This window comes from Paramisgurnus dabryanus, chromosome 7, assembly GCF_030506205.2.
Source record: "Paramisgurnus dabryanus chromosome 7, PD_genome_1.1, whole genome shotgun sequence".
Lineage (NCBI taxonomy): Eukaryota > Metazoa > Chordata > Actinopteri > Cypriniformes > Cobitidae > Paramisgurnus > Paramisgurnus dabryanus.
Genome location: NC_133343.1, coordinates 2,622,702 through 2,647,397, shown reverse-complemented (window position 1 = coordinate 2,647,397; position 24,696 = coordinate 2,622,702). Strand labels below are relative to the sequence as shown.

General features: G+C 38.7%; 1 protein-coding gene across 12 annotated transcripts in view; it reads right to left on the bottom strand.

The window, feature by feature from the left end:
- ptprfa (protein tyrosine phosphatase receptor type Fa) overlaps positions 1-24,696 on the bottom strand; it is a 259,663-nt gene that overhangs the window by 50,167 nt on the left and 184,800 nt on the right. For all 12 annotated transcript variants that reach the window (XM_073815321.1, XM_073815324.1, XM_065293836.2 and 9 more), the window contains one exon: positions 18,377-18,570. In XM_073815321.1, the coding sequence (XP_073671422.1) occupies positions 18,377-18,570 (194 nt within the window). The remainder of the gene's footprint in view (positions 1-18,376; positions 18,571-24,696) is intronic.

Below are 24,696 nucleotides of genomic sequence, written 5' to 3'. Positions count from 1 at the left end.
TTTAGTCAATCACATTTACTCTTCTCTTCAGTGCTTTGGCCTGTCTTCAAACCGTTGGATTTCTTTTCATATACTGAATTCGGGTTTTGTCACTTCTGCTTTGATATGTAAAATGATGCCACATCAGAGCTGCCATCTTAATACTATTGACTCTTAAGGGGAATGTACACCAACGCGGCTGAAAACGGCAGGTGGATGCCAACTGTGTGCGCTTGCCAGCACTTTTTTTCAGCTAAACACTATGATTAGGGTTGCAAAGGGATGGAAAGTTAATTTCTGGAAACTTTCCATGGGAACTTATTTGGAAATATTCCAAATGGAAAACTTAATGGCAATTTATGGAAAATGTGGAAATTTTGTGAAATTTATATGAACTATATCATATACAAACATATATAAACATTTTGATTGGACAGAAGCAGACATGCATGCAAGGTAATACAAATTTTGAAGAATCAAGACGTGGATTTATTTGATTAAATTTGATAAAAAAATCCTAATTCTATTTTACTGTACGTGTATCTTGTACATATATGGTAAATATGTTGTACTTACAGACAAATGTGTGGTACTTACTTTTGAGTATCTACATGGTAATTAAATGGTATCATAACTGTCCTTACCAGTGGTACATACTTTGTAGCTATTATGTAACTCTAGGTAAGTACTGGGTAATATCAGATACATAATTATAGTGTAGGTCTACTGTAAGTAAGGGATAATGTAGAGGCAGCCGGTAGTTATCGGGAAATAAGCCCCGACAGTGTGATCAGGACCCGACGCGAAGCGGAGGGTCTTGTATCACACTGAAGGGGCTTATTTCCCGATAACTACCGGCTGACTCTACATTATCCCGCTTATTACACGGCTACTTGTTACATAAGAAAAAAACTGGACATGAATATGAATTTGAAACATTTTATTGGCATATTTGTTTTAAATTAACATTTTTATCCTTCCGCGAAACTTTGCACAGATGCATAAAATGATCGTAATACCTTATTAAGATCCTCTGCTTCATACTTGTCTGTCTCCATTTTTTTCTCTTTTAGCCAGTCTTTGAGAAGTTTTAATGCCCATTCTGTATTTTTTTGTGTGTTGGCTTCGTAGCTGTCATGCTCTATTTTGTCAAGTTCAGTCTCAGTAAGCTCTCTGTGTCTTGTCGTGGTTGTCCAGTGTTTGTCACAAGATGGCGCCAAACAAACAGTTATCTTTATTGGCGCGGAGCGATCTTACTCGTAAAAGTAGTACCGGCTATGCGTTATTATTTTGGAGCGGTTATTATTCGAAAAGAACGAACCTGCAAATGTCTCAACTGACCAATCAGAATCAAGCATTCCAGAGAGCCGTGTAATAACTAAAAAGAAACACTACTGTACTAACAAATCAATGTCCAGTATAAGTATTTAGTACTTTCAGGCAAGTGTGGGTTAATGACAGGTACTTATAGTGTATGTGTATGATAACTAATAACAAACACTACTGTACTTACAAATTGTGTGTACTTGGCAAGTGTATAGTACTTACAGGCCAGTGCCATTAATGACAGGTACTTATAGTGTATGTGTATGATAACTTATAACAAACACTACTGTACTTACAAATGAATGTCCTATATAAGTATTTAGTACTTACAGGCAAGTGTGGGTAATGACAGGTACTTATAGTGTATGTATATGATAACTAATAACAAACACTACTGTACTTACAAATAAATGTCCAGTATAAGTATTTAGTACTTACAGGCAAGTGTGGGTTAATGACAGGTACTTATAGGGCCCTATCTTGCACCCAGCGCAATTGACTTTGTCAGTGACGCATGTCTCGTTCGTATTTTGCACCGGCACACAGCGGGGTTTTCCCTCCACAGACGCACGTCGGCAAACTAGAGAATGAACTTGCACTCCCTGGGCGGTTCAGCGCCAAAAAGGAGGCGTGTTGCGGCACAAACCATCCCTGATGCTATTTTGCAGTTTCAAAAAACAATTGCGCCACTGACCAAAAAAAACTAGTATAAAGTCAGTGGCGCGTTGGCCGTTGTTCATTATGCTATTTTAAGGGCGCATGCTTGACCATAATGTATAGCGTGCACAACGTGCATACACTTTGCTTATCTAATCTACACAGATACAACAGTTATTTTTGCAAATCATAAATTGTTACAAAAAAAAATATTAACACATGAAATAAGGGAAATCATAGTGGTGAGAATTGTGGTGATAGTTTTTATTTATTGTGTGGCTGCGTTTAAAAATTCTCATGCAAATAACGATTAAAATATTTTCATAAGTTTGTTGTGTGGCTGTATTGCGTTTATTTTATGTAAATAATAATTTAAATGTTTTCATAAGAAACCTTAATGTATATGAACTTGATTTGTAAGAGTACTTTGGGGTTGGACCTTGCTTGCGTTTCTTGGGTCCGATTTCAAAGCCCTCAAATCAGCGGTGACGGTGGACGCAGCGATATCCTCTGCTGGCGTCTGTGTAGAGGCAGATCCACCTCCCGTTACACGGCGTGCCCGATTTATGCTGGCAAGCTTGGGATTCCCCCGTCTCCTGACATCATTGTAGCGCTTGGCGCAACGATGCGGATGCCAGCTGATGAGACAATTGTGGCTATTTCCTCTCACGCCTGTTTAACCTACGCTGATTTGGGCGGGTTTCTCCTAACCCCATACAAAACAACTTCTCTGTCTTTGACTGCTCTTACAAGAACGTCGGTCTCCTCGGCTGTGAACCACTCCTGGCGTGCGCCTGGTAAATCAGTCATAATAATAGCAACCCGCCATGGAACCAATAGTTCATTGTACCTGGAAGAATGCAAGTACACACAGGGGGAGTGGCCTCAATGTCCCTTCAGTAAGCAGTGTGCATACGACTGAGTAATATACAGGGTGGAAATTCAACTGAAATCGCATTAAATCTTGTTGTTTTAAACTAAATTATGCTGCAAGATTTTTTTTTTAACTACATTTAAGTTCCCTGTTATAGGCAACTCTGCAATTTTTTCCCAGTTTATTCCCATTAATTCTCATATATTCCGGTTAATTCCCATGGACAGTTTCCAGTCTTGAAAATTCCTGGTATTTTGCAATCCTAGCTTTGATACTTCAGCTTTGTCCATCAGTCGTTGAATGATGCGCCAGCCCCTCCTGATTGGACGGCCAAGTGAGAAGTGGCATTGACAAGCTGAGCGTTTCACCCAAAATTGATTTTTTTTATTTTGGGCACTCATTGTGGGAAAAAAGTCAGCTGCTGGCGTTTTTGAAAAGCGCAGTGCTTCTATTGGAAACAAGTGAAAACATACGCAGGTTGCCGGCGTAAACACCTTGGTGTACACACACTCTTGTTTATCTCAAATTCCCAGCCTTTGCATGAAAACTGCCCACATCTGAGATAAACACAGAGTTCTTTGTTCTCAAAATTGACTCACTGCACATTTCTGGTCTTGTTGTGCAGGATTCATCACCGCATGTTATTCCAAAGACAACATATTATCTTGTCCCAGCAATCTTTGATCAAAACGTAATAACTTGTAATGCCTTTCAACGGATGTCAGCAACCCTTTCATTTTTTTAAGACTGTCATCTAGAGGCCACTTTTCACTTTCCAATCAATTCACGCAAAATATCAGATCCCACTTTACATTTATTCTTGTGTATTACTCAGAAATGTCACATTTCAGAAGGGAAATGGGTTGCGAGTGCTTTAAATGAGAACGTCTGAGGATTTATTAGATGAATAAACACTGCTTCTGGTGCAGGAAAAATAAAAAAGTCAGACGGGGGAGTCTAGAGGCTACAGACTTTTATCTTTAGAGATGAGGAAGATACGTGTACAAGAACTACTTTAGTGGTGCTTTTTATAAATATGCTAATCTGTTTCCCTTATGACAGAATATGAATTTAACAAAGTACGACTCCTCGACAGAATAAGAGAGAAATAAAGTAGTGTTTGTCTCCGAGCTGCAATCAAAACACACAACATTTCAATAGCAGATGGAGGCGTCTTCTTGCCGTATGCCCACAACACGCTGCACTTACACGAAATCCCTCACATCACATACACGCCAGGAAAACAAGTCAATATCAGAGCAAATATACACTAGGCTTGTACCGATTCACGCAGAAACATGTGATATGTCAGGGATGGCGTGGAGAACGATGATTCATTTACCATGTCAACATTACAAATTAATAAAGAAACTGAATCGTTTTCCCAGTGGACCCAAAGATAAATAAATGCAGAAAATGTACATTTCTTTCCACATTTGCGTCTGTGGGTGTGAGGACGATACTAACTGTACACCCCATCATACTGATATTGGTCTCAGCTGGCGATGAATTCATTTAACTTCACCTCAGACGTACCAAAAAACACCCAGTGTTTTACAAAAGTCGAGAGCGGAGACCTTTACTGACATGATATTTTTTCTGACTGAATAAACCGTGACTGCTGATAAAAAGACTCACCCCTGTTTTCATCATAACCTGTTCATTACACCTGCAAACACACTTTACAGCATCCCACACATTTTGACTCGACCGTCCTTTGAGCCTATTGCTAACAAAAACTACATCTACCAAATGCATTGCTATTTACAGCATCTGCAAGGCTGCGCATTTCAAAACGACAGCAGCCAATTAACTCGCTTCGAGTAAAATAACTACGAATAAATTAGCAAAACATATTAGGGGTGCACGTATTCATACCGAACAGTTTCAGAACAGGACTTCCAGTTTGGTGCATGTATAGCGAATGCAATCTTTAACAGTAGTTAACAGTATGTAAAATTACAGAAAAAACTGTATTTGTAATTTATTGTGCCCGTTATTTTACCGTATTTTCCCGGCACCTCAGCTGATGGAATTTTGCCGTTTTTTACAGTGTTAATCTAAAATTACAGAAAAAAACTGTATTTTGTATTAAGAAAAATTTCTGTAATTTATCGTGCCCACTATTTTACGTTATTTTTCTGGCACCCCAGCTACCGAATTTGTACTGTTTTTAACGGTTTTTTTTTAGAGTGTAAATGTAAAATTACAGAAAAAAACTGTATTTTTGTATTAAGAAAAATTTCTGTGATTTATTGTGCCCGCTATTTTATGGTATTTTTCTGGCACCCCAACTACCGAATTTGTACTGTTTTTTCACGGATTTTTTTTAGAGTGTAAATGTAAAATTACAGAAAAAAACTGTATTTTTGTATTAAGAAAAATTTCTGTAATTTGTTGTGCCCGCTATTTTATGGTATTTTTCTGGCACCCCAACTACCGAATTTGTACTGTTTTTTAACAGATTTTTTTTAGAGTGTAAACGTAAAATAACAGAAAAAAACTGTATTTTGTATTAAGAAAAATTTCTGTAATTTATCGTGCCCACTATTTTATGGTATTTTACTGGCACCCCAGCTACCAATTTTTTTTCCGAGGGCGTGGCAATCAAAGGGGTGTAGCGTATGCGTTATGATGAAAATTAAAATATTTTAATAAAATAAATAAATAAAATATTTATTTTTAAAACACTCAAATAAAACTTAATTTTGAAGAAACTATGACAAAAAATGAACACATACTAGATAATTAATGAATTAAATGTTTTTACCCCTAATGGGAATAGCTGCATGATGAAGTGAAACTAAAGGGTTAATAAACACAAACTTAAGCAGATGTTGTAGAACATCTGGCAAACGATGATAGATAGCGCAAAAATGGTAAAAGCTGATTATTTCCCACTATTAATTACATTATCTTAAAGGAGTATAACTACTATAGGATGTAAATAATGCGCACAGATAAAGTGAGCAAGAGCACTCAACAATTATATCTGATCAACAGGCACGTGTGGCCGGTTGCATAAACATAGCCGTTACATTAAGACTGCAACAACAAAATCAAACAAAAAAATCACCAGCTAACTTACTTTTTTGCAAGAACTATAGACTAATACAATAACAGGCTGGCTTAAATAACCACAAAACATAAGTCCACTTACAGTTCTCACGGACATGCGTTTTATCAACTGGCTATCCTCCAGACATGACGGACCACGTCTTATCTCATTTCGGCCGTGTGGTGCGCATGCACGCTCGTTGTGTGAAGCGCGTCTGTGCTAATCTTCGAGATGTTTTATAAACTGGCTAGTTATCCTCCAGACTGTGACGGTCTGGACCATGTCTTTCTCATTTCGGCCGTGTGGCGCGTGTCCCTATGCGGTGTGATGCGCGTACGCGCCATTCTCCAAGATGCACTTGACGGCCTTTTGTGCAGCGAATATTATTATTATTTTTTTGGAAACCCATCCCATCGTAAACACACACACAAAACCAAAGCAGTGGGCAACAATCCCAGCACCCGGGGAGCAATTAGGGTTAAGGTGCCTTGCTCAAGGGCACCACAGTCGCAACCAGCCGGCCGCAAGACTCGAACCGGCAGCTCTCTTAAAAATTAAACACCTGCTTGGTTTAAATTTAGAAACAAACAGAAGTGCTAAAATGTTCAGAATTTAATGTAATATCAATAATGTCATTACAATATTTGCATAGAAGATGTATTTGCATACTCGGTTCTGATGAGTCTTGTCTTCTTTGCAAATATTAAACCATTTATAGCTACTTTAATTGTACAATGAATATAATAGACCATGGTATATGTGCTTGACTTTATTTGGCACTCCGCAGACCCAAAGGCGTCATGCCCATTCAAACCGAGTGTTTTGAGCCAAATGGATTTTGCATACAACCTCCAAATCACAGAAACCTCTATTAATCTGTTACTTGTCTTTTTATCTGTTTAATATGCACAACATTATCATTTCTGTGCAGCAACCTAGTCACTTTTCAGAGATTTTTGCCGTTTTGACTGTGTTACATGTTACTTTATTCATGAGGAAGGCGCATCAGAAACGCTCACAACATTTCCAAACCCCAGTACGGTAATGTGCAGTTAGCTGTGTAGAAAATGTATGGCTCTCGGCGTTATTTTAGTAGATTTCTAGATTCATCTTGGTACAACATCAGAGTTCGCCAGAGTTCATGTGGGTGCATGATCACATGCTCACATATGAGGTTAAATTTAGCTCCTCTTATAATTTTATATAAACATATTTTTTAAGTTTTTAATATTTGCATTGTTGAAAATAACAAAAAGTTTTACAGCATTATTTCTTTTGCAGCATTAAACATTAAAACCAATCATGTGACTGCTGTCATTTCATTGTTTATATACTTTATGAATTTAAAATGACATCCATTTTATAACATAACGCAGTTGTTGTGCGAATGCATTATTGGCACAATTAAACAGAATGTATATGAACAAAAAAAGCTATTTCATATGTAAATATGATGCCAATATGTCATTATTCTGATTGAATTAATTAAAGTATTTGACAAAAGTTAGTCAAAATTTATTTGAGTGGTTTTCACATAAAGACAGAATGGGTCAGATTGCTAGAAATGTAAGTGGGAGCATCAAAGAAAAAGACTGCTCTCTAGTATTTCGTTTCGTAGTAATTCGTTGTTAATGCGCAAATATCCATGAGCTGTGCACAATGTGCCCCCTTAAAAAATTAAATTGTTGCATGACGCCCCTGTGCAGACCGATTGGTGTGTGACATCAATGTATCAAGAGAGTGAATCAAAAGCAGTACTGTACTTAATACTTAGATGTCATACATCTATTCAGCATCGTATGTCGAGGCGATACTGGAAGTGTCAAGCATGTTACTTTGTTATTGATTTTATCAAGCCACACAGTGGCATCAGGCTTTCCCATTGCGATCTCTAGTGGTGATAATTACATATTGTGCCTTTAATGTGTAAAACCATCACTAATATAACAACAGTACTTTTTGTAGTGGAGCTAAAAGCTGTTTCTTTTCTCTATGTGTGTGTGTGAGGGAAATTGATTACTGTAAAAGGGAAATTGTTGGACAGATTGAAACGCGCGCACACACACACACACACACACACACACACACACACACACACACACACACACACACACACACACACACACACACACACACACACACACACACACACACACACACACACACACAGCAGTTGATGATTTAGCCCCTCAGTCGGTTTCATGTAGAGATTAAGTTTCACCTTCAGAGGTTAGAGGATATCTGCTTATTCAGCATCCAGCACAGGCATTACATTTTCCCTTATTCCCCATCAAACACACATCAGACCTGCCGTCTGCCAGTCATATCCCTCATCCTGCACACATTTTGGGGGATGCAGGGTGATTTCTCTCCCTAATATTGTCGATGCATATTCAGTGTCTGCCGTATTTTCCCCCAGATGCACATCAACCGCTGCCATCGCCCCACTGATGGAGGGATTTATATTCTGCTCCATAACCTTGCTGACTAACAGCAAATAAAAGACACAACACTTCCAGACCCGTCGAAAACGCTTTAATCATAAAACAGCACACATAAACAAAGAGAGAGAGAGCGAGAGAGACAGAGAGAGAGAGAGAAAGAAAGAGAAAGACTTGAATGGTTGAAGCCGTTGACGTCACAACGGTCAAGTGGTACAAGCCTGTGCTTTCATAATGCTCGAGTTTCTATTAAATCAATATTTTCAGCATGACGTGAACACAGCATGAGGTTACACTTCATATAAGCATGACTCTTTTGTGTTTTTATATCCTGAGAAGTGCTCTTGAGATAAACTTGAAATCGTATGCAGTTCACGTGCAGGACATTTGGACCCCGAAAGCCCATTCAGTAGCTCACGTGTGTTGATGTGCCAATGCATTTGTATTTACAGATAAATCTCTATCTTGACTGTGTTTGTAATAGATTTTAGCATCGGTGAAGAAACAGACATCCAGAGCAGATCGTACAGAGCTGATGCACTCCGCTCTTATTCCTCATTTAGTTGGAATATCTGGACCACTAAGCATCTTCAAAACATTGGACTGTGCTTTGATGCATCGTGGAGGGCGTAATTTAGCAGCTGTGAGAGGAGAAACAGTGCTGAGATCTCCTGCTTCAGTTTTGAGGTTTACTTTGTGTGATAAAGAAGAGCAGTAATTTAGCTTTGACACTGAAACCGAGAGAGAAACGTCCTATTCCTGTCTGGCAGACATGACGCTATCCGCTTTTCACTTTACAGGTTTTTGTGTTAATGCGAGAAAAATGATGAAATACGAGGCCACGGCAACCCTTTTGTGCTGTTAAATTGTTATATCACTCGGCGCGCATTGAGGGTCATTTTCTTTTGGAGAGTCACGCATCACTATGGGCTGATAAAAGCTTACATTAGTCCAACCTGGCGTCAACCAACCTCTCTCTCTTTCACCCAGATGTCATCACATCTGCTTGAACGCCAGGTATTTCCTCTACTGTATACTGGATTGGGTTGTGAAGGCAAGGGGAATGTGTGCAGTGTTTTGGCTCTGGTTTAATGGATCTGGTTTCGCTCTATTATGGATGGATACGACTCGTCATGAAATACTGAGCCCTGCTGCTCGATTAACTCTGATCACATGACACTTTGTAAGATGTTTTAACTGTGTTGTCAAAGCAGAAACATCTAATGTTCATATGAGAGTTTATTTATATCATACAGAAATCCAAATGTGCATTCAAAAACCCTTTTTCTTTTTAAAGCCAGATTTACTAAACAAGGCTTGCTTTTGGGCTAAACATTGCTAGTAACACACCTACTGTATGTGAGATCATCAATTGTGCTGTGCATTGGGGAACGTGCATAATAACCACAATTCATAGCAAGTAATAGTAATAAAAAAATTGCATGCAAATAGGAATAAAGAGGTTTGCTAAAGTTGTGTAAACATCTTAAGGGGATTAACTTCTTGAAAATACACACAATCAATGTTGAGATCTTCACTATAGTATAGACGGTTTAATCGGACGCAGGTGCGGTGACGCGATACACATCTGGTCCGAACTTTACTTCCGGTTTCTGTTTGTTTAACTCTTTCCCAGCCATTGACGAGATATCTCGTCAATAAAGAGAAAACGCTTCCCCGCCAATGACGAGATTTTCCGTCTTTCTGCAATATCGCTATTATCCACCAGGTGGCGCCCTTCCGCAACTTTTTAAACCCGGAAGTATTGCCCTATGGCAAGCGCTGCATGTCCGTGTCTGTTTTAAAGATCGCTCTGAATGGGATCTCTATGAAAAGTCCGTCACAAAAATGGAATTATCTCTGGATTTTGCTCAAAATTTGGTGTTTTTGCAGAAACCTACCCATATTCAAAAGCTGATTACAAAAGAACCACTGAAGGTAGGATAAAACTTTTTTTTTTTTTTGAAAGCAGAGGGTTTGGTATATTGTATGTTTATATATTTAAAGAAGAACATTTTCTGGAAGGCATTAAACTTTGGTGAAAATCATGAAAAACGCTGATGCTGGCTGGCAACTTTTTTTAAAAACGCTGGCGGTGAAAGAGTTAATGGTGTGACTATTTGCTAAACTGAACTTTTAAACAAAAACCTTGTCGAAAATAATGTTTTGGTTTCCTAGGTAATCTATGTGTTGTTTATTTTGCTTGTTATATAAATAAACTATGTTTAAAGTATTTGTTGTTATTTATTCTTAGTGGAGTTTACCAGAAGTTACGTGTTGACCACGAAAGCCGCTTGTTTATGTTGTTACTGCTGAAACCATTTATAGACGGAACTTTACTTCGGTCTTTGTTTGTTTAAAGGTCTGACTAGTGGCTAAACTTAACTTTGGAACAAATACCTCATCGAAACTAACAAATGTTTTGGTTTCCTAAAGACAGGAGGAGAAGGCGATCATGGATCACAGCTATATGAAGGGAGGTTTGGCAGCCGATCTGTAGTTAAGATTGCGTATACATTATATAGTACACATTTTACACAGAAACGTTAGCTAAGTGTCGTTTTTTATACACTTTATCTACTTGTTGTTTATTTAGCTTGTTATTAGAAATAAAATACTCTAAAAGGACTCTTTTATTGTTATTAATTCTTTGCGGCGTTTAGCTGAAGTTAACGCTTGTTTCACAAAAGCCATTTGCTTATGTTGTTACTGCTGAAACCATCTATGGGCTCTATCATACACCCAGCGCAAATGTCTTTTGCTAGTTTCAACCCGGCGCAATGATCATTTTCACGTTTAGCGCCACGTTGTTTAAATAGCAAATGCATTTGCGCCCAATTTTGCGCCTATGGGCGTTCTGGTTTGAAAACGAGGTGTGTTCAGGCGCATTGGTGGCATGTTGGTTTTTTGAGGCAACTAAAATAGACTACGCATTTGACCAACAAAAACCTGCTCGAAAGTCTAAAGTCAATGACGCAATATTGTTTTTGTTATTTAATGAGCGCATTATGGACGACAATGCGCGTTTTCTTATCACATACATGGATGCGCAGCAGCACATAAATGTTTTATAATATGAAAAATTAAAGCATTCAAATGTAAAAAAAATATTATTGAGTCTCTTGGACATAAATGAGGACAGATTATGAGACGTTAGAAGGCGTAAAGAGCTGCTTCACCTGTAGCCTGGTAAGTAAATAAATGCTTTGCTTTAAACAAATGCAAATATTGCATATATTTTTAAATGTTTTTTTATATATGATGACTCTGTACCTGTGGATATGATGAGATGAGAACCGTTTTTAAGTAATGCTTTTCAAAACACTCACGGCGCTGTTCGAGTGCTGTTTGTTTCAAATTAAGTGTTTTAGAGTACAAACCTTTTCTTGCATATTTGTAAATTATTTTTTGAGATGACGCAGATCATGTAGGCTACCCATTCATTTACAGCAATTAAAAGCCTGATAATTTTACTTCCATGACTGAAAGAAAATGACTTTTAAAGGTTTTAATACCAAAAAACAACAGTTTCAATACAAATGAAAACAACACAATTATTTAACATTAATCTTAAACTGGTGGTCTTCTTCCTCCACTTAGTTTTTCAGTAAACAAATTCCCCTTCCTAAATAGGGGATAGGCATGGCGCCAGGCGCAACTTGCTTTTAAAGGAGATGGAAGCTGAGACTCTCATTGGTTTATTGCACGTTACCCCCAAAACACACCCATTACTCATTAGGTGAATAGGAACAACCCTTTTCGACCGTGCACTTTCAAACTATTTTTCCTGTCATTAAATTAGCAAATGTGGAATCAAACACGCCCGTTTAGACCGTGTGCTTTAGACAAGATCGTTAAAATAGGGCCCTATAACTCTAGTGTTGACATGTGCTAGACTACCGTGTTATCTATTTGTTCTCCATGTAATCTCATGTCAGTCTATGATGATATTAGAGATCTCATGCATAGATTTCTTACCTATAAGAACAGACACAAATTAAATATCCTTGTGAAACATGTAAAAACACAAGCTTCTCTCTATCAAGCCTCCATCTCTCTTTCTCTCTCCTTCTCTTACAGTGATCGGGTCATCACGCACACCCTCTCCTGTGCTGAAGGAGACATATAGATCAGAGTTTGACAGCATGTCTTATCTGATAAGATCTGCCTCATGCTTCACAGCCCTCCTCTCCCTTTCTCTCTCTCACATGCATGCAGGGGATCACTAAACTAAGTCCTTCAGGTATGAAAACAAAAAACAAAAAACTCGTCTGACCAACACCATTTACTGAAGAGACCCCCTTTATCTGACAATGATTTAATCCACAGGGAAGTTCCTTAAGTCTTTCCCCACCAGTGTTTAAAAAAAAGTTGCAAGCCAGTATTTTTCACAAAAGTTTAAAGCCCTTCAGAAAAACCCCCAAAAAAACCTTCTACCTTAAAAAAAATCATCATATCTTCATTTCTTCTCTTTTATCACCTCCCAAATATGAGTAGATTCTTCAAAAATACCCAACTTTGAACAAAAAGCTGAAATAATTGCATTTTTGTAAGTTTTTACTGTTTTTTGATCAGTGGATGCTTCATTGTTTTATAAGTTGGGTAAGAGCGCCACCTAATGGATAATATTTGGCTGAATTTTCCATAAAGTATCTTTGCTTTGACTAAATGGTTCTTTGAGGAACCAAAAATTGTTCTACTATGGCATTGCTATGAAGAACCTTCTAAGCACCTTTATTTTTTTAACTCTTTCCCCGCCATTGACGAGTTATCTCGTCAATTACGAAAAAAAATGTCCCTGCCAATGACGCTTCACTGACAAGTTTTTACGGTAATCTGTAATTCTGCTATTATCCACTAGGTAGAGCTCTTACCCAACTGAAGTATCCACTGATCCAAAACGATTAAAAACTCTGTATGTTTTGATCATTGCTCTGAATCTGGTCGCTTACAAAATTCCTTTACAAAAATGCAATTAATTATATTTAAGAGGTTAAAAAGAGATCAAATGAAGATAGGATGAAACGTTTTTTTTTTCCCGTTTTGTTTGTTTGTTTTAAAGCAGAGGGTGTGTTTTTTCATTTGATATATTTGTATATGTCTATATATTTATAGAAAAATTTTTTTCTTGAAGGCATTTTGTGAAACTTTTGTAAAACTTACAAAAATGCTGGTGGGCAACTTTAAAAAAAATAAAGGTTGGCAGGGAATGAGTTAAGAGTGTTCACACAAAATCAAAATTAAACCCAAAGGTCCTTTAAAGTTGTATTTGGTTTTGCCTTGGCATTTCAAACACAACCCCATGAAATTCATAAACCTCTAGGAGTTTAATAAAACCTGGTTGGAAAAGCCTGTGTAAGAAACTCACAAATATTTGATCATTTTGTTAAAAAAACAAGACATCATTTTGGCTCGACATCGTCTCGATTTAAGAATTTCGCTCGAGGGTAGAAAGAAGTATGGCAGACATTTTTAAACAGATTTTGCTCCATAATTTTAGATTTTGATAGTGTTTCTGGGCCTGTGGAACATACACTGTACAAAAACTTACATTTTTAAGTTGAATCAACTTGAAATTACAAAAAAGAACTTTCTTCACTAGTAAGGAGTTGCTATAAATTATAAAAATTAAATTGAAATAACTGAACCTAATCAACTTTATTCTTATAGTTTATAGCAACTCCTCCCTAGTAAGAAAAGCTGAAATGAATTGTAAATTCAAGTTAATTAAACTTAAAAATTTGGCAAAAAAAAGTACAAACCGTGCATTTTTGGTCACACTTTATATTAGGTGGCCTTACTATGTACCAACATTAAATACCTGCAAGACTATGGATTTACTGTGAAACTACATGTTGTTAATGAGTTTGAGTTATGGTTAAATTTAGGAGTAAGGGTAAGGTTAGGGTTAGAATTGGGTTATGGTTAAGTGTAACAGTAACAGTGTAAGGGTGTAACTACAGGACAGACTTCATCAGGACCGACAGCCACTTCATTTCATCTAGACAAGGACGTGGTGCTCGTAAATGTTCGAGAGTGAACACTCGGGTGATGAGAGAGAGACCAATGATCAGCTTTCTAAACTGACAGAACAGGCCAATCAAAATGATTCAGAAGCAACGGTACAGAATCAATCCATTACCCGTACATGTGATGTACTGTATGAGTGAGCAGGCTCCTGCCCAAACTCATTTCATCTCCTTCCTCATCCCTGCGGCCCCAATACAACACAACAAGCTCCATTTGGCATTTCTGAACAGAGGACAAGCAAACTTACTGCTGCTCATCGATTGTAATGTGGAAACCGATCCAGTGCCAAGCTGGCAGACATTACAGGACGACACGGACACGAGCAGAATCAACGGCCGAGAGGGAAAGGGGTGGAAAGAAACAGAGAGATGATTCATTTCAGAAAATTGTTTCTAAACACATTATAAACGTTAGAAATGTATTGCTGAAACACATCGCAAAGACTGTGAACTATGTATTACTGAATTGTTAAAACACTTTTTCCACATTTCTGTATTCAGGATTATTTGGGCGGGGCTAAAATGGTGTCTCGATGATGCACTGGAGTCACTGAGCATGGCCCCGCCCCCTAACACAATAGCGAGCATCCATTCAGAACAGACAGAGGACACGCCCCCAGCTTTTTCTTTTTCCAAGATTTTGAACTTATTTTATTTATTTGGTGTTTTTTAATCATTCAAATTCGGCTGGGTGGTTAATATCACATTTTCTGTTGTGTGACAAACTGAGAACACATTTAATATTAGACTTTAAATAAAAAAAAAATTTGCAATGCTTGTGCAAAAGATTTTTTATCACGTCACTCCAAGTATTTACAATTTCATTTAACTTAGGAATTAAACAGATGATTTTATCCAAAGCGACTTAGAAAAGCGTGTGAGCCATTTATCATTAGCCTTTTTAATAATTTGTCTGCAGATATTTTGTCCTGTAATGCAGTGACTTTCAGATATTTTAGTTTTTAAGTGTCCAGATCGCTGCGGGTGTGCAGTAAATGTAAAACCAATTTGTTTTTGTGACAAATGGACATCCACATATGACGGATGGTGTGCTAGCGTGAGTGTGTATATCTGATCATAAAAACAAAAGTGCAAAGAGGCAAGAATCTTGCTCAAGACCCTTGCATTTATACAGATAAGACAGGAATGCAGGCGATGGAGGGAAAAAGAGGTGTTTATCTGTAGGGAAGGAAAAGAAAACAAAATCAACTTGGGTTAAAGCACCGTGAAAACGTTCTCCACCATTCAGAGAAACCGAACGCATCACTGAAGACAGGAACCAGACAGACCGGCGTTCGGATGGGATCGCTTCGGTTCTCTCGTCAGAACCTTTCTGCATTTTGATTCATTCGGTTTCTAAAATCTGAACTCTCATGAGCCGCAGGTCCACTCGTGTTACGCAGGTATAACGTGTGTGCGCACACTCCAGTAAGCTCAGAGTGCCAAATACCTGCAGTCGACGTGCTCCCGCAAGTCAAATGCTGAATATCAATCCTCCTCTTGACGCTCCCATGAATACTCAGTTGAGATTAGAGCATCCCCACAGCTGAACATCCGTTTCATCATAAATTTTAATCTCTCGAATATATATTAATATTAACTTCATTCAAATAACGTTTAGTGAGTTCAGATCGTCCCTCTGCAGGAAGGAATTACACTCTTATGAATAAAACACATTTAACTTTCTGACTGATCTAACTCTGGTGAATAGTTTCAAATTAGCAACACTTTAATTGAAGTCTGTATGTATGACAGAAAATGATTTTAAAAAAGGTATTCCCATTGTTATGCAGTATGATGAATATATGCATTCTCAAATAATTATTGCAGCAATAATCCTTTAATAGGCCCCATATCTTACATTGTATAATATACACTCACCTAAAGGATTATTAGGAACACCATACTAATACTGTGTTTGACCCTATCAGAACTGCCTTAATTCTACGTGGCATTGATTCAACAAGGTGCTAAAAAGCATTCTTTAAAAATGTTGGCCCATATTGATAGGATAGCATCTTGCAATTGATGGAGATTAGTGGGAGGCAAATCCAGGACACAAAGCTCCCGTTCCACCACATCCCAAAAATGCTCTATTGGGTTGAGATCTGGTGACTGTGGGGGCCATTTTAGTACAGTGAACTCATTGTCATGTTCAAGAAACTAATTTGAAATGATTCAAGCTTTGTGACATGGTGCATTATCCTGCTGGAAGTAGCCATCAGAGGATGTGTACATGGTGGTCATAAAGGGATGGACATGATCAGAAACAATGCTCAGGTAGGCCGTGGCATTTAAACGATGCCCGATTGGCACTAAGAGGCCTAAAGTGTGCCAAGAAAACAACTCCCACACCATTACACCACCACCAGTAGCCTGCACAGTGGAAACAAGGCATGATGGAGCCATGTTCTCATTCTGTTTACGCCAAATTCTGACTCTACCATCTGAATGTCTCAACAGAAATCAAGACTCAACATTTTTCCGGTCTTCAACTGTCCAATTATGGTGAGCTTGTGCAAATTGTAGCCTCTTCTTCCTATTTGTAGTGGAGATGAGTGGTACTGCCGTTGTAGCCCATCCGCCTCAAGGTTGTGCGTGTTGTGGCTTCACAAATGCTTTGCTGCATACCTCAGTTGTAACGAGTGGTTATTTCAATCAAAGTTGCTCTTCTATCAGCTTGAATCAGTCGGCCCATTCTCCTCTGACCTCTAGCATCAACAAGGCATTTTCACCCACAGGACTGCCACATACTGGATGTATTTCCCTTTTCACACCATTCTTTCTAAACCCTAGAAATGGTTGTGCGTGAAAATCCCAGTAACTGAGCAGATTGTGAAATACTCAGACCGGCCCGTCTGGCCCCAACAACCATGCCACGCTCAAAATTGCTTAAATCACCTTTCTTTCCCATTCTGACATTCAGTTTGGAGTTCAGGAGATTGTCTTGACCAGGACCACACCTCTAAATGCACTAAAGCAACTGCCATGTGATTGGTTGATTAGATAATTGCATTAATGAGAAAATGAACAGGTGTTCCTAATAATCCTTTAGGTGAGTGTATCTTATATTCTTTAAATGTACAGCTACTTTTAATCATTGCTTAAAATTCACTTAATAAAGTTGCACATCATTTTAGCTTTAGTTGCATTTTTATTTTACCATAGTTGCATTATAAAACCTTAATTTAAGGGTCACCTAATATGAGAAATTCACTTTTGTGTTGCCTGCGTGTGTACCCAACCACCCTGTAATGATAAAAATCTGCACACTTTTTATTTTTAAATCCTTGTAAAACCTGAGCAAACTGATGTCACTTTGCCCAGGCCCCGCCCCTAATCTATTTTACATAATTCATTACCACACATTTATTATGAACAATAAAGTAAGGCGATTGTTTTTTTTTAGATTTCAGTATAGATAACCGTAAACAGGGAGGGAAGCTGCAGCTCATTTGCATTTAAAGAGACACACACAAAAACAACACAGCCAAAAATGGTCCGTTTCAACAGGGTATAACAAATGATCTACAGGATATTTGGACCTGAAACTTCGCAGGCACATTCTGGGAACCTCTGAGAATAATATTACATCTTGAAAAATTAACATATATGTGACCTTTAAAGCCTGGAGTATATGTGTATGCAAGCGTATGCACACAGTCGAATGCACAGCCTTGCAAATATATAGTTTATTTGACTCATATGTGTGTGCAGACGTTCGACGCATGCGTATTGCGATGAAATGAACCTTATTGTTTGTTGTCTCTTTGTAACTGTGTGTTTCTTGTTTTTTGTATAATGCTTGGCAATATTGCAAGTGCACACAATTACACTAATAAATGATGTTTAAATTAAATGCATGCATTAGAATGAATAAAGAGTATCTTTAAATGGATTACATACGTACTACACAGGCTTCAAAAAAAAAAAAAACGTTAGAAGCACACGTTTACGCTAAAACTGATGTTATGGATGTCTGTTGAACAGTGTGGGAGAGCAGATTCAGTACCTGTGCCTCGGGCAGCGCCACGTCTCGGATGGTGGGTTGTCCGCGCGGCTCTCCGTTCTCCAGCCGTGAATAAACAACCTGATAGCCACGGATCTGCCCGTGCTGCTTCTGCTGGAGAGGAGATTTCCATGACACGCGCAAGGCGGTGGAGTTCACGTTATCCACCTCAACCCTGCGTGGAGGGGCGCCGGGCACTGTGTGAGATAGAGAGGTGCTTTAAAATTCAACCACACAAACAAACATCATTAAAAACCTTCCTCCTGGCAACAGCCAACACACCGTGTTTAATACGGTTATCTACTTTCCTTCACATTTGATTCGTTCCCACTGTGCTCCTGCATAGCTCAGTGATGGAGCATTAGGATTCAAAACCATGAAACATATATATTGATAAAAATGTATACTTTCTAATGCACTGTATGTCACTTTGGATAAATGTTTCTGCCAAATGCAGTTCAATAAAAACTGACAAAAGACACAAAAAGCGATTAGTGTATAAATTACTATTCTTTAACAGTTTGGAAGTTTGACCAGCAAAGTGAAACATCAGAAACAGAAGATAGCCGAGCTTTCCTGAAGTCTGGTGGAGAAAGCAGTAGTTCAGTCGATGTTTATGACACTCAACTGATAGTCGATATAGGAGGGAAGGTGGTGTGAAGGTTTAAAAGCACAGCATTAAGAGATTCATAACCACACAGAGAAACACCATCACCCATTCCAGAAGTAACAGCTCCGAGCGCAAGAAGATCTATGAAGGTTCAAATGCTGAAGATCAGCAATTTAGCTTCGTTTAATTGGAGTCATTTGACTGTATAAATGTACTTGGCTGCCCAATCCAACCTTGACCTTCAGTAGAGAAAAAGTCAATAATGCTGAAGCCAACAGATAAACAGAACTGCATCTTCCGCAGATGTGTGTTTGTGTGTGACCAGGGCTGAAAACAAACATGGACAGGTTGTGGAAACATGGGTGTCTGTGGGTGTGTATATGCACTCATATACAGTATAGAAAAAATGAAAATTGTACTATATTTGTGCTTTAGAGAATGCTATGGGTTTACAAACTAACCTTTATCAAAGGCACAATCGTGTTGCCATAGGATAGCACAGATATTGCGTCATCGATAGGCGACAAAGAAAAGCAATTATTTAAAACAAGAATTTCTCTGGATTTACAAATCATTGGGAACGTTTGGAATAATGTAAGTACACAAATGCATGAAATACCTCCTTTTTATGCTAACTTTAGATAACTCTTCAATGGCGGGGAAAGAGTTAAAATAGGAATTTCTCTTGATTTTTATCAATCCTTGGGAACCTAAAGGATAATGTAAGTACACAACTCCATGAAATATATCACACTGTGCAATAGTTTTGGAGTTTTTATTACATACTGTGCCTTTAAGAATACTAATTTAAACTTGTCCATTAAAGCCACAATATGTATGATTTTTGTAATAAAATATTCAAAAAAAAAAAAACACACTTGAACAGTGTGATATATTTTATGGAGTTGTGCCCTTACATTATCCTTTAGGTTCCCAAGGATTTATAAAATCAAAGTTATCATCAATAGGCTTTATGCCCAGCTGCACTACTTCCTGAACTTCAGCCAGCTCCTTGTTTCCTGTCTGCCATTATTGGACAAACTGATTAATCCAGGTGTGTCTGATTATTGTTGTTGTGACTTCTGAGGACAGGCACACCTGGATTAATCAGTTTGTCCAATAAATGAAGACAGGAAACAAGGAGCTGGCTGAAGTTACTTACATTATCCTTTAGGTTCCCAAGAATTGATAAAAATAAGAGAGAAATTCCTTTTTTAACTCTTTCCCAGCCATTGACGAGTTATCTCATTAATTAAGAGAAAACATTTGCATAAAAAACGTGTTCCTGATGAGATTTTATGTTAATCTTTAACACCGCAATTATCCACTAGATAGATCCACTTACCCAATTTATAAAAAAACTGAAGCAAAAAATTATTTACTAATTTTAACCTGATAAGGAACACTGTGCCGTACACGGCACACCCCCTCCCTTGCACGTGAGGCTGCATTACGTCATTGTAACTTTGAAGCATTAAACCTTCACAATATACGGTCATGCGGCACATCGTTGTAAAGCTTAGACTTTCGGAATTCCATTAAGCGCACACACAAAGCATAATATGATTTTTAGCAGTCATAAAACTGTAATCTATTTGTTAGTTACCTGAACCGGGCGGCGCCGATTTAGGATATTTATTTACCTTCAAAATCTTCCCTTTATCCACTTCGGTGAAATTGTCCAAAACAAATTGTTCATAAATCCCCAAAAGTCTAATGAAATGGAATATCCAAGCCTTTTAATCCAAAGCGATTTGTTCATCTCACAATCTTGACATTTCTGACCGAATTACGATACAAATAGTGTATACAATAAGTTCACTAACAGACATTCGTTCGAATCTCACTTTTCAGTCACGATTTATAATGAATATATTCAGATGTCACGTTTATTGTGCAACGTCTGAGGAACAAATACGCCCCCTTGTGGAATTTCTGCCGTTCCATAAGGGGCTACACTCTGTGTATGTTTTGATAACCTTCTGAATTTGATCTCTAAAAAAATTAAATCAAAAAAATGCTATTATTTCAGCTTTTTGCTAGAAAAATATCCATATTTAAGAGTTTATAAATTATAGATAGTATGAACGTTTTTTTCCCCGTTTTGTTTGTTTGTTTTATTGTTTGTTTGAAATGCAGAGGGTCTGTTCTTTCATTTTATATATTTGTATGTTTATATATTTTTAGAAGAAAAATTTCCTGGAAGGAATTTTGTGAAAATCACGAAAAATGGTGGTGGGCAACTGGTGTGACATACAGAAATAATAATTTCAACTTGTCCATTAAAGCCACAATATGTAAGATTTTTGTAATAAAATATCCCCCCAAAAACTTGCACAGTGTGATATATTTCATGAAGTTGTGTACTTACATTATCCTTTAGGTTCCCAAGGATTTATAAATTCAGAGAAATTCTTATTTTAAGTAATGGCTCGCCCCTTGTCTCCCTTATAATTGTCGCCCTTTTAGTGACTTAATATTTGCGCTATCCTCATTTACGCTGCTTGTAGAGACTATGGCAACACGTGTGGACAATACAGCATCTAACATGCATCTAACATGCAGCTGTTGTGCCTTGCAGCTAATTCATAATGATGGCAAAAAAAAATATGATCAAACGTACAAACATTATCTCATCCGGGAACATGTCTAGCGAAAACAACCCATCATTCCATTCTCCTTCATATCGTCATTAAGCTTCGCCTTAATCGTGTTGAAATAGTGACCTCTAGTGGTGAAAATCTACATATTGTGCCTTTAATTAAAATCATACTTACAATAGAAACAAAACAGGGATATTGTTTAGTAGCAGACCTCTGCAGCTATTGCCGTATAAGCACTGACATGAACTATTTGAGTAGATATCTTGTTGATGTTTGACTAGTGTTGTAGGATGATTTAACTATTGTCACTATTATGACCTTATGTTATAATAACAGAAACTTTTCTTTCGGGATGAGATGAAACACTAGGCTTTGCTGCTCAATCCTCAAGACGATAACAGCAGCTGGAAGATTGAACTTCTTTTCTTGCTCACTCAACCTCCTCTCTCTCCGACTCATTTTCTCCATCTCGCCCTGCGGCCCGTCTCCATGGAAACGGCGATGAAGGGTGTTGCTTCCCTGTGCTCACAGCCACTTCTTTCCACTTGAGCTTCTAAAGCACATTTCCCACAGCTCCAGGCGTGAAGGCAACATCACAGGGAAATTAGACGTGTGCCGATTGGCCGAGTGATGTGTCCGTAACGCGATGAAGATCAGATATCACCTGAGACCCGTCACGTGCGACCCGTGAGGTTTCTAGGAAGGGTAAAGACAGGATGACGTCCGCTAAGAACCGATTCGTGGATCGCATGTAATCACAAGTTGCTAATATGCCACATATAGTGTTATGCTGGACTGTGTTTAAGGTGATAAAATTTCTCTTCCTGCATTCAAAATCCATGTGCCATGACCTTGCTCGAAACCTTGTGTGAAAGGCATTTATAACTCTCGGGTGAATAAGCCATAAGGCTCGGAAAGTCTCAGATCTTGATTTATGTGAATACTCCGGTTAAGTGGCTCAGATATGTGCAAACACTCTTTTTTGTTCAGAATTTACAAACTAACAAGCTTGTGGCACAAACAGTTCACACCTCAATATTTCTGTATTTCTGCTTGATGAATATGGATGTCAGGAGCCCGTGTGAATGGGATGAAAAGGTAAGAAAGCTGATGCAAACGTTTACAGATAGAAGGCAGAGCTCATTTATCAATGGTTCGCCGGCAGCCTCCAGTTTTGCTTTCTGTCAGAGGCATTAAACTCTTATCAGGTAACACACCTCATTATTCTCCCTTGAATATGCAAGAGAAACTCAATGACTTAAATGATCTCTGTTTGGACTGATTAACAACTCACATTTCAAGTTTTGGAGGGGTTGAGCTGTTTTATCTCGGGTCAGTAAGCAATTACCAAGCAAGCCTTAACTGCGTATATCAACCCTGTAGCGGTCAACAAAAATACCTAAGCAATGTGGTGTGAGATCTGAACTGGCAAGCACCACGCCCACTGTCTAACAAAATTGAAAAATGTAGTTAAATAATGTTAAAATATAATATACTGGCTTAAGTAGAACGCATCATGGTCGACAGTGGGCCAAAATCACAGGATGAAACTAAAACTGCCTCCAGGGAGAGAGTATGGTTTGATTGACAGGTTTAAACAGACATGGGACATGTTCTTCCGGCATTCATCACCCCATTCACCTGTCAATCAAATTGCTGAGCACAGTGGAGAGTCTAATGTGGCACTTAAAATAAGCCCTCACACACAGAATGCGAAAACCCACAAGCACTGATTCAGATTCGCACCCTTAACTGAGCACAGAGCAAACGTTTTCTTAAAAGATCCTAAACAATGCCAGTCTGGACAGAAGTTATAAGCGGTTGCCAGGGTAATGATGTGATGATGTACTTTAAGCGGTTGCCAGGATGATGGTGGGTATTTGTTATGTAGCCAGTTTCCAGGGTGATGCTGGGTTACTGTAATGTAGACGGTTGCCAGGGCGATGCTGGATTACTGTAATTGTAGAAGGTAGCCAAGGCGATGCTGGGTTACTGTACAGTTGGAGGTTGCAATGGCAATTCTGGGTTATTGTAATACAGGTGGTTGCCAGGGCGATGATGGGCTTCTTTAATGTAGGCAGTTGCCAGGGAAAAGATGGGTTACTGTAATGTAAACAGTTGCCAGGGCGATGATGGGGTGCTGTAATGTAGGCAGTTGCCAGGGCGGTGCTGGGTTACTGTAATTGTAGGCGGTTGCCAGGGAGATGATGGCTTACTGTAACTGTAGGAGGTTGCCAAGGCAATGCTGGTTTACTGTATAGTAGGAGGTTGTCAGGGCGATTCTGGGTTACTGTAATACAGGTGGTTGCCAGGGTGATGCTGAGTTACTGTAAAGTAGGCAGTTGCCAGGGCAAAGGTGGGTTACTGTAATGTAGGCAGTTGCCAGGGCGATGCTGGGTTACTTTAATTGTATGCGGTTGCCAGGGCGATGATGGGTTATTGTAATTGTATCCGGTTGCCAGGGCCATGATGGCTTACTGTAACTGTAGAGGGTTGCCAAGGCAATGCTGGGTTACTCTAAAGTAGGAGGTTGCCAGGACGATTCTGGGTTACTGTAATACAGGCGGTTGCCAGGGCGATGCTGAGTTGCTGTAATTTAGGCAGTTGCCAGGGCGACGATGTGCTACTGCAATGTAGGCAGTTGCTAGGCCGATGCTGGGTAATTGTAATTGTATGCGGTTGCCAGTGCGATAATGGGATATTGTAATTGTATCCGGTTGCCAGGGCGATGATGGCTTACTGTAAAGTAAGTTGCCAGGGTGTTTCTGGGTTTTTGTAATACAGGTCGTTGCCAGGGTGATGGTGGGTTACAGTAATGTAGGTGGTTGCCAGGGGGGCCAATCGTGGGTTGTTGCAGTTCAAGCGGTGGCCAGGGTGATGCTGGGTTACTTTAATGTAGGATGTTGCCAGGGCGTTAATAGTTACTGTAATGTAGGCAGTTTGTGATGTAGCTGGTTGTCAGGGTGATTCTGGGTTTTTAAGATGTTGCCGGTTGCCAGGGCGATGCTATGATGCTGAGCTTTGTTCAGTAGCTGGGTGTTTGGCCCTATTTAAAAGAACCCAATATGTTCAGAGATTTTGTGTTCCAACGGATAGAAATTTAACAGTAC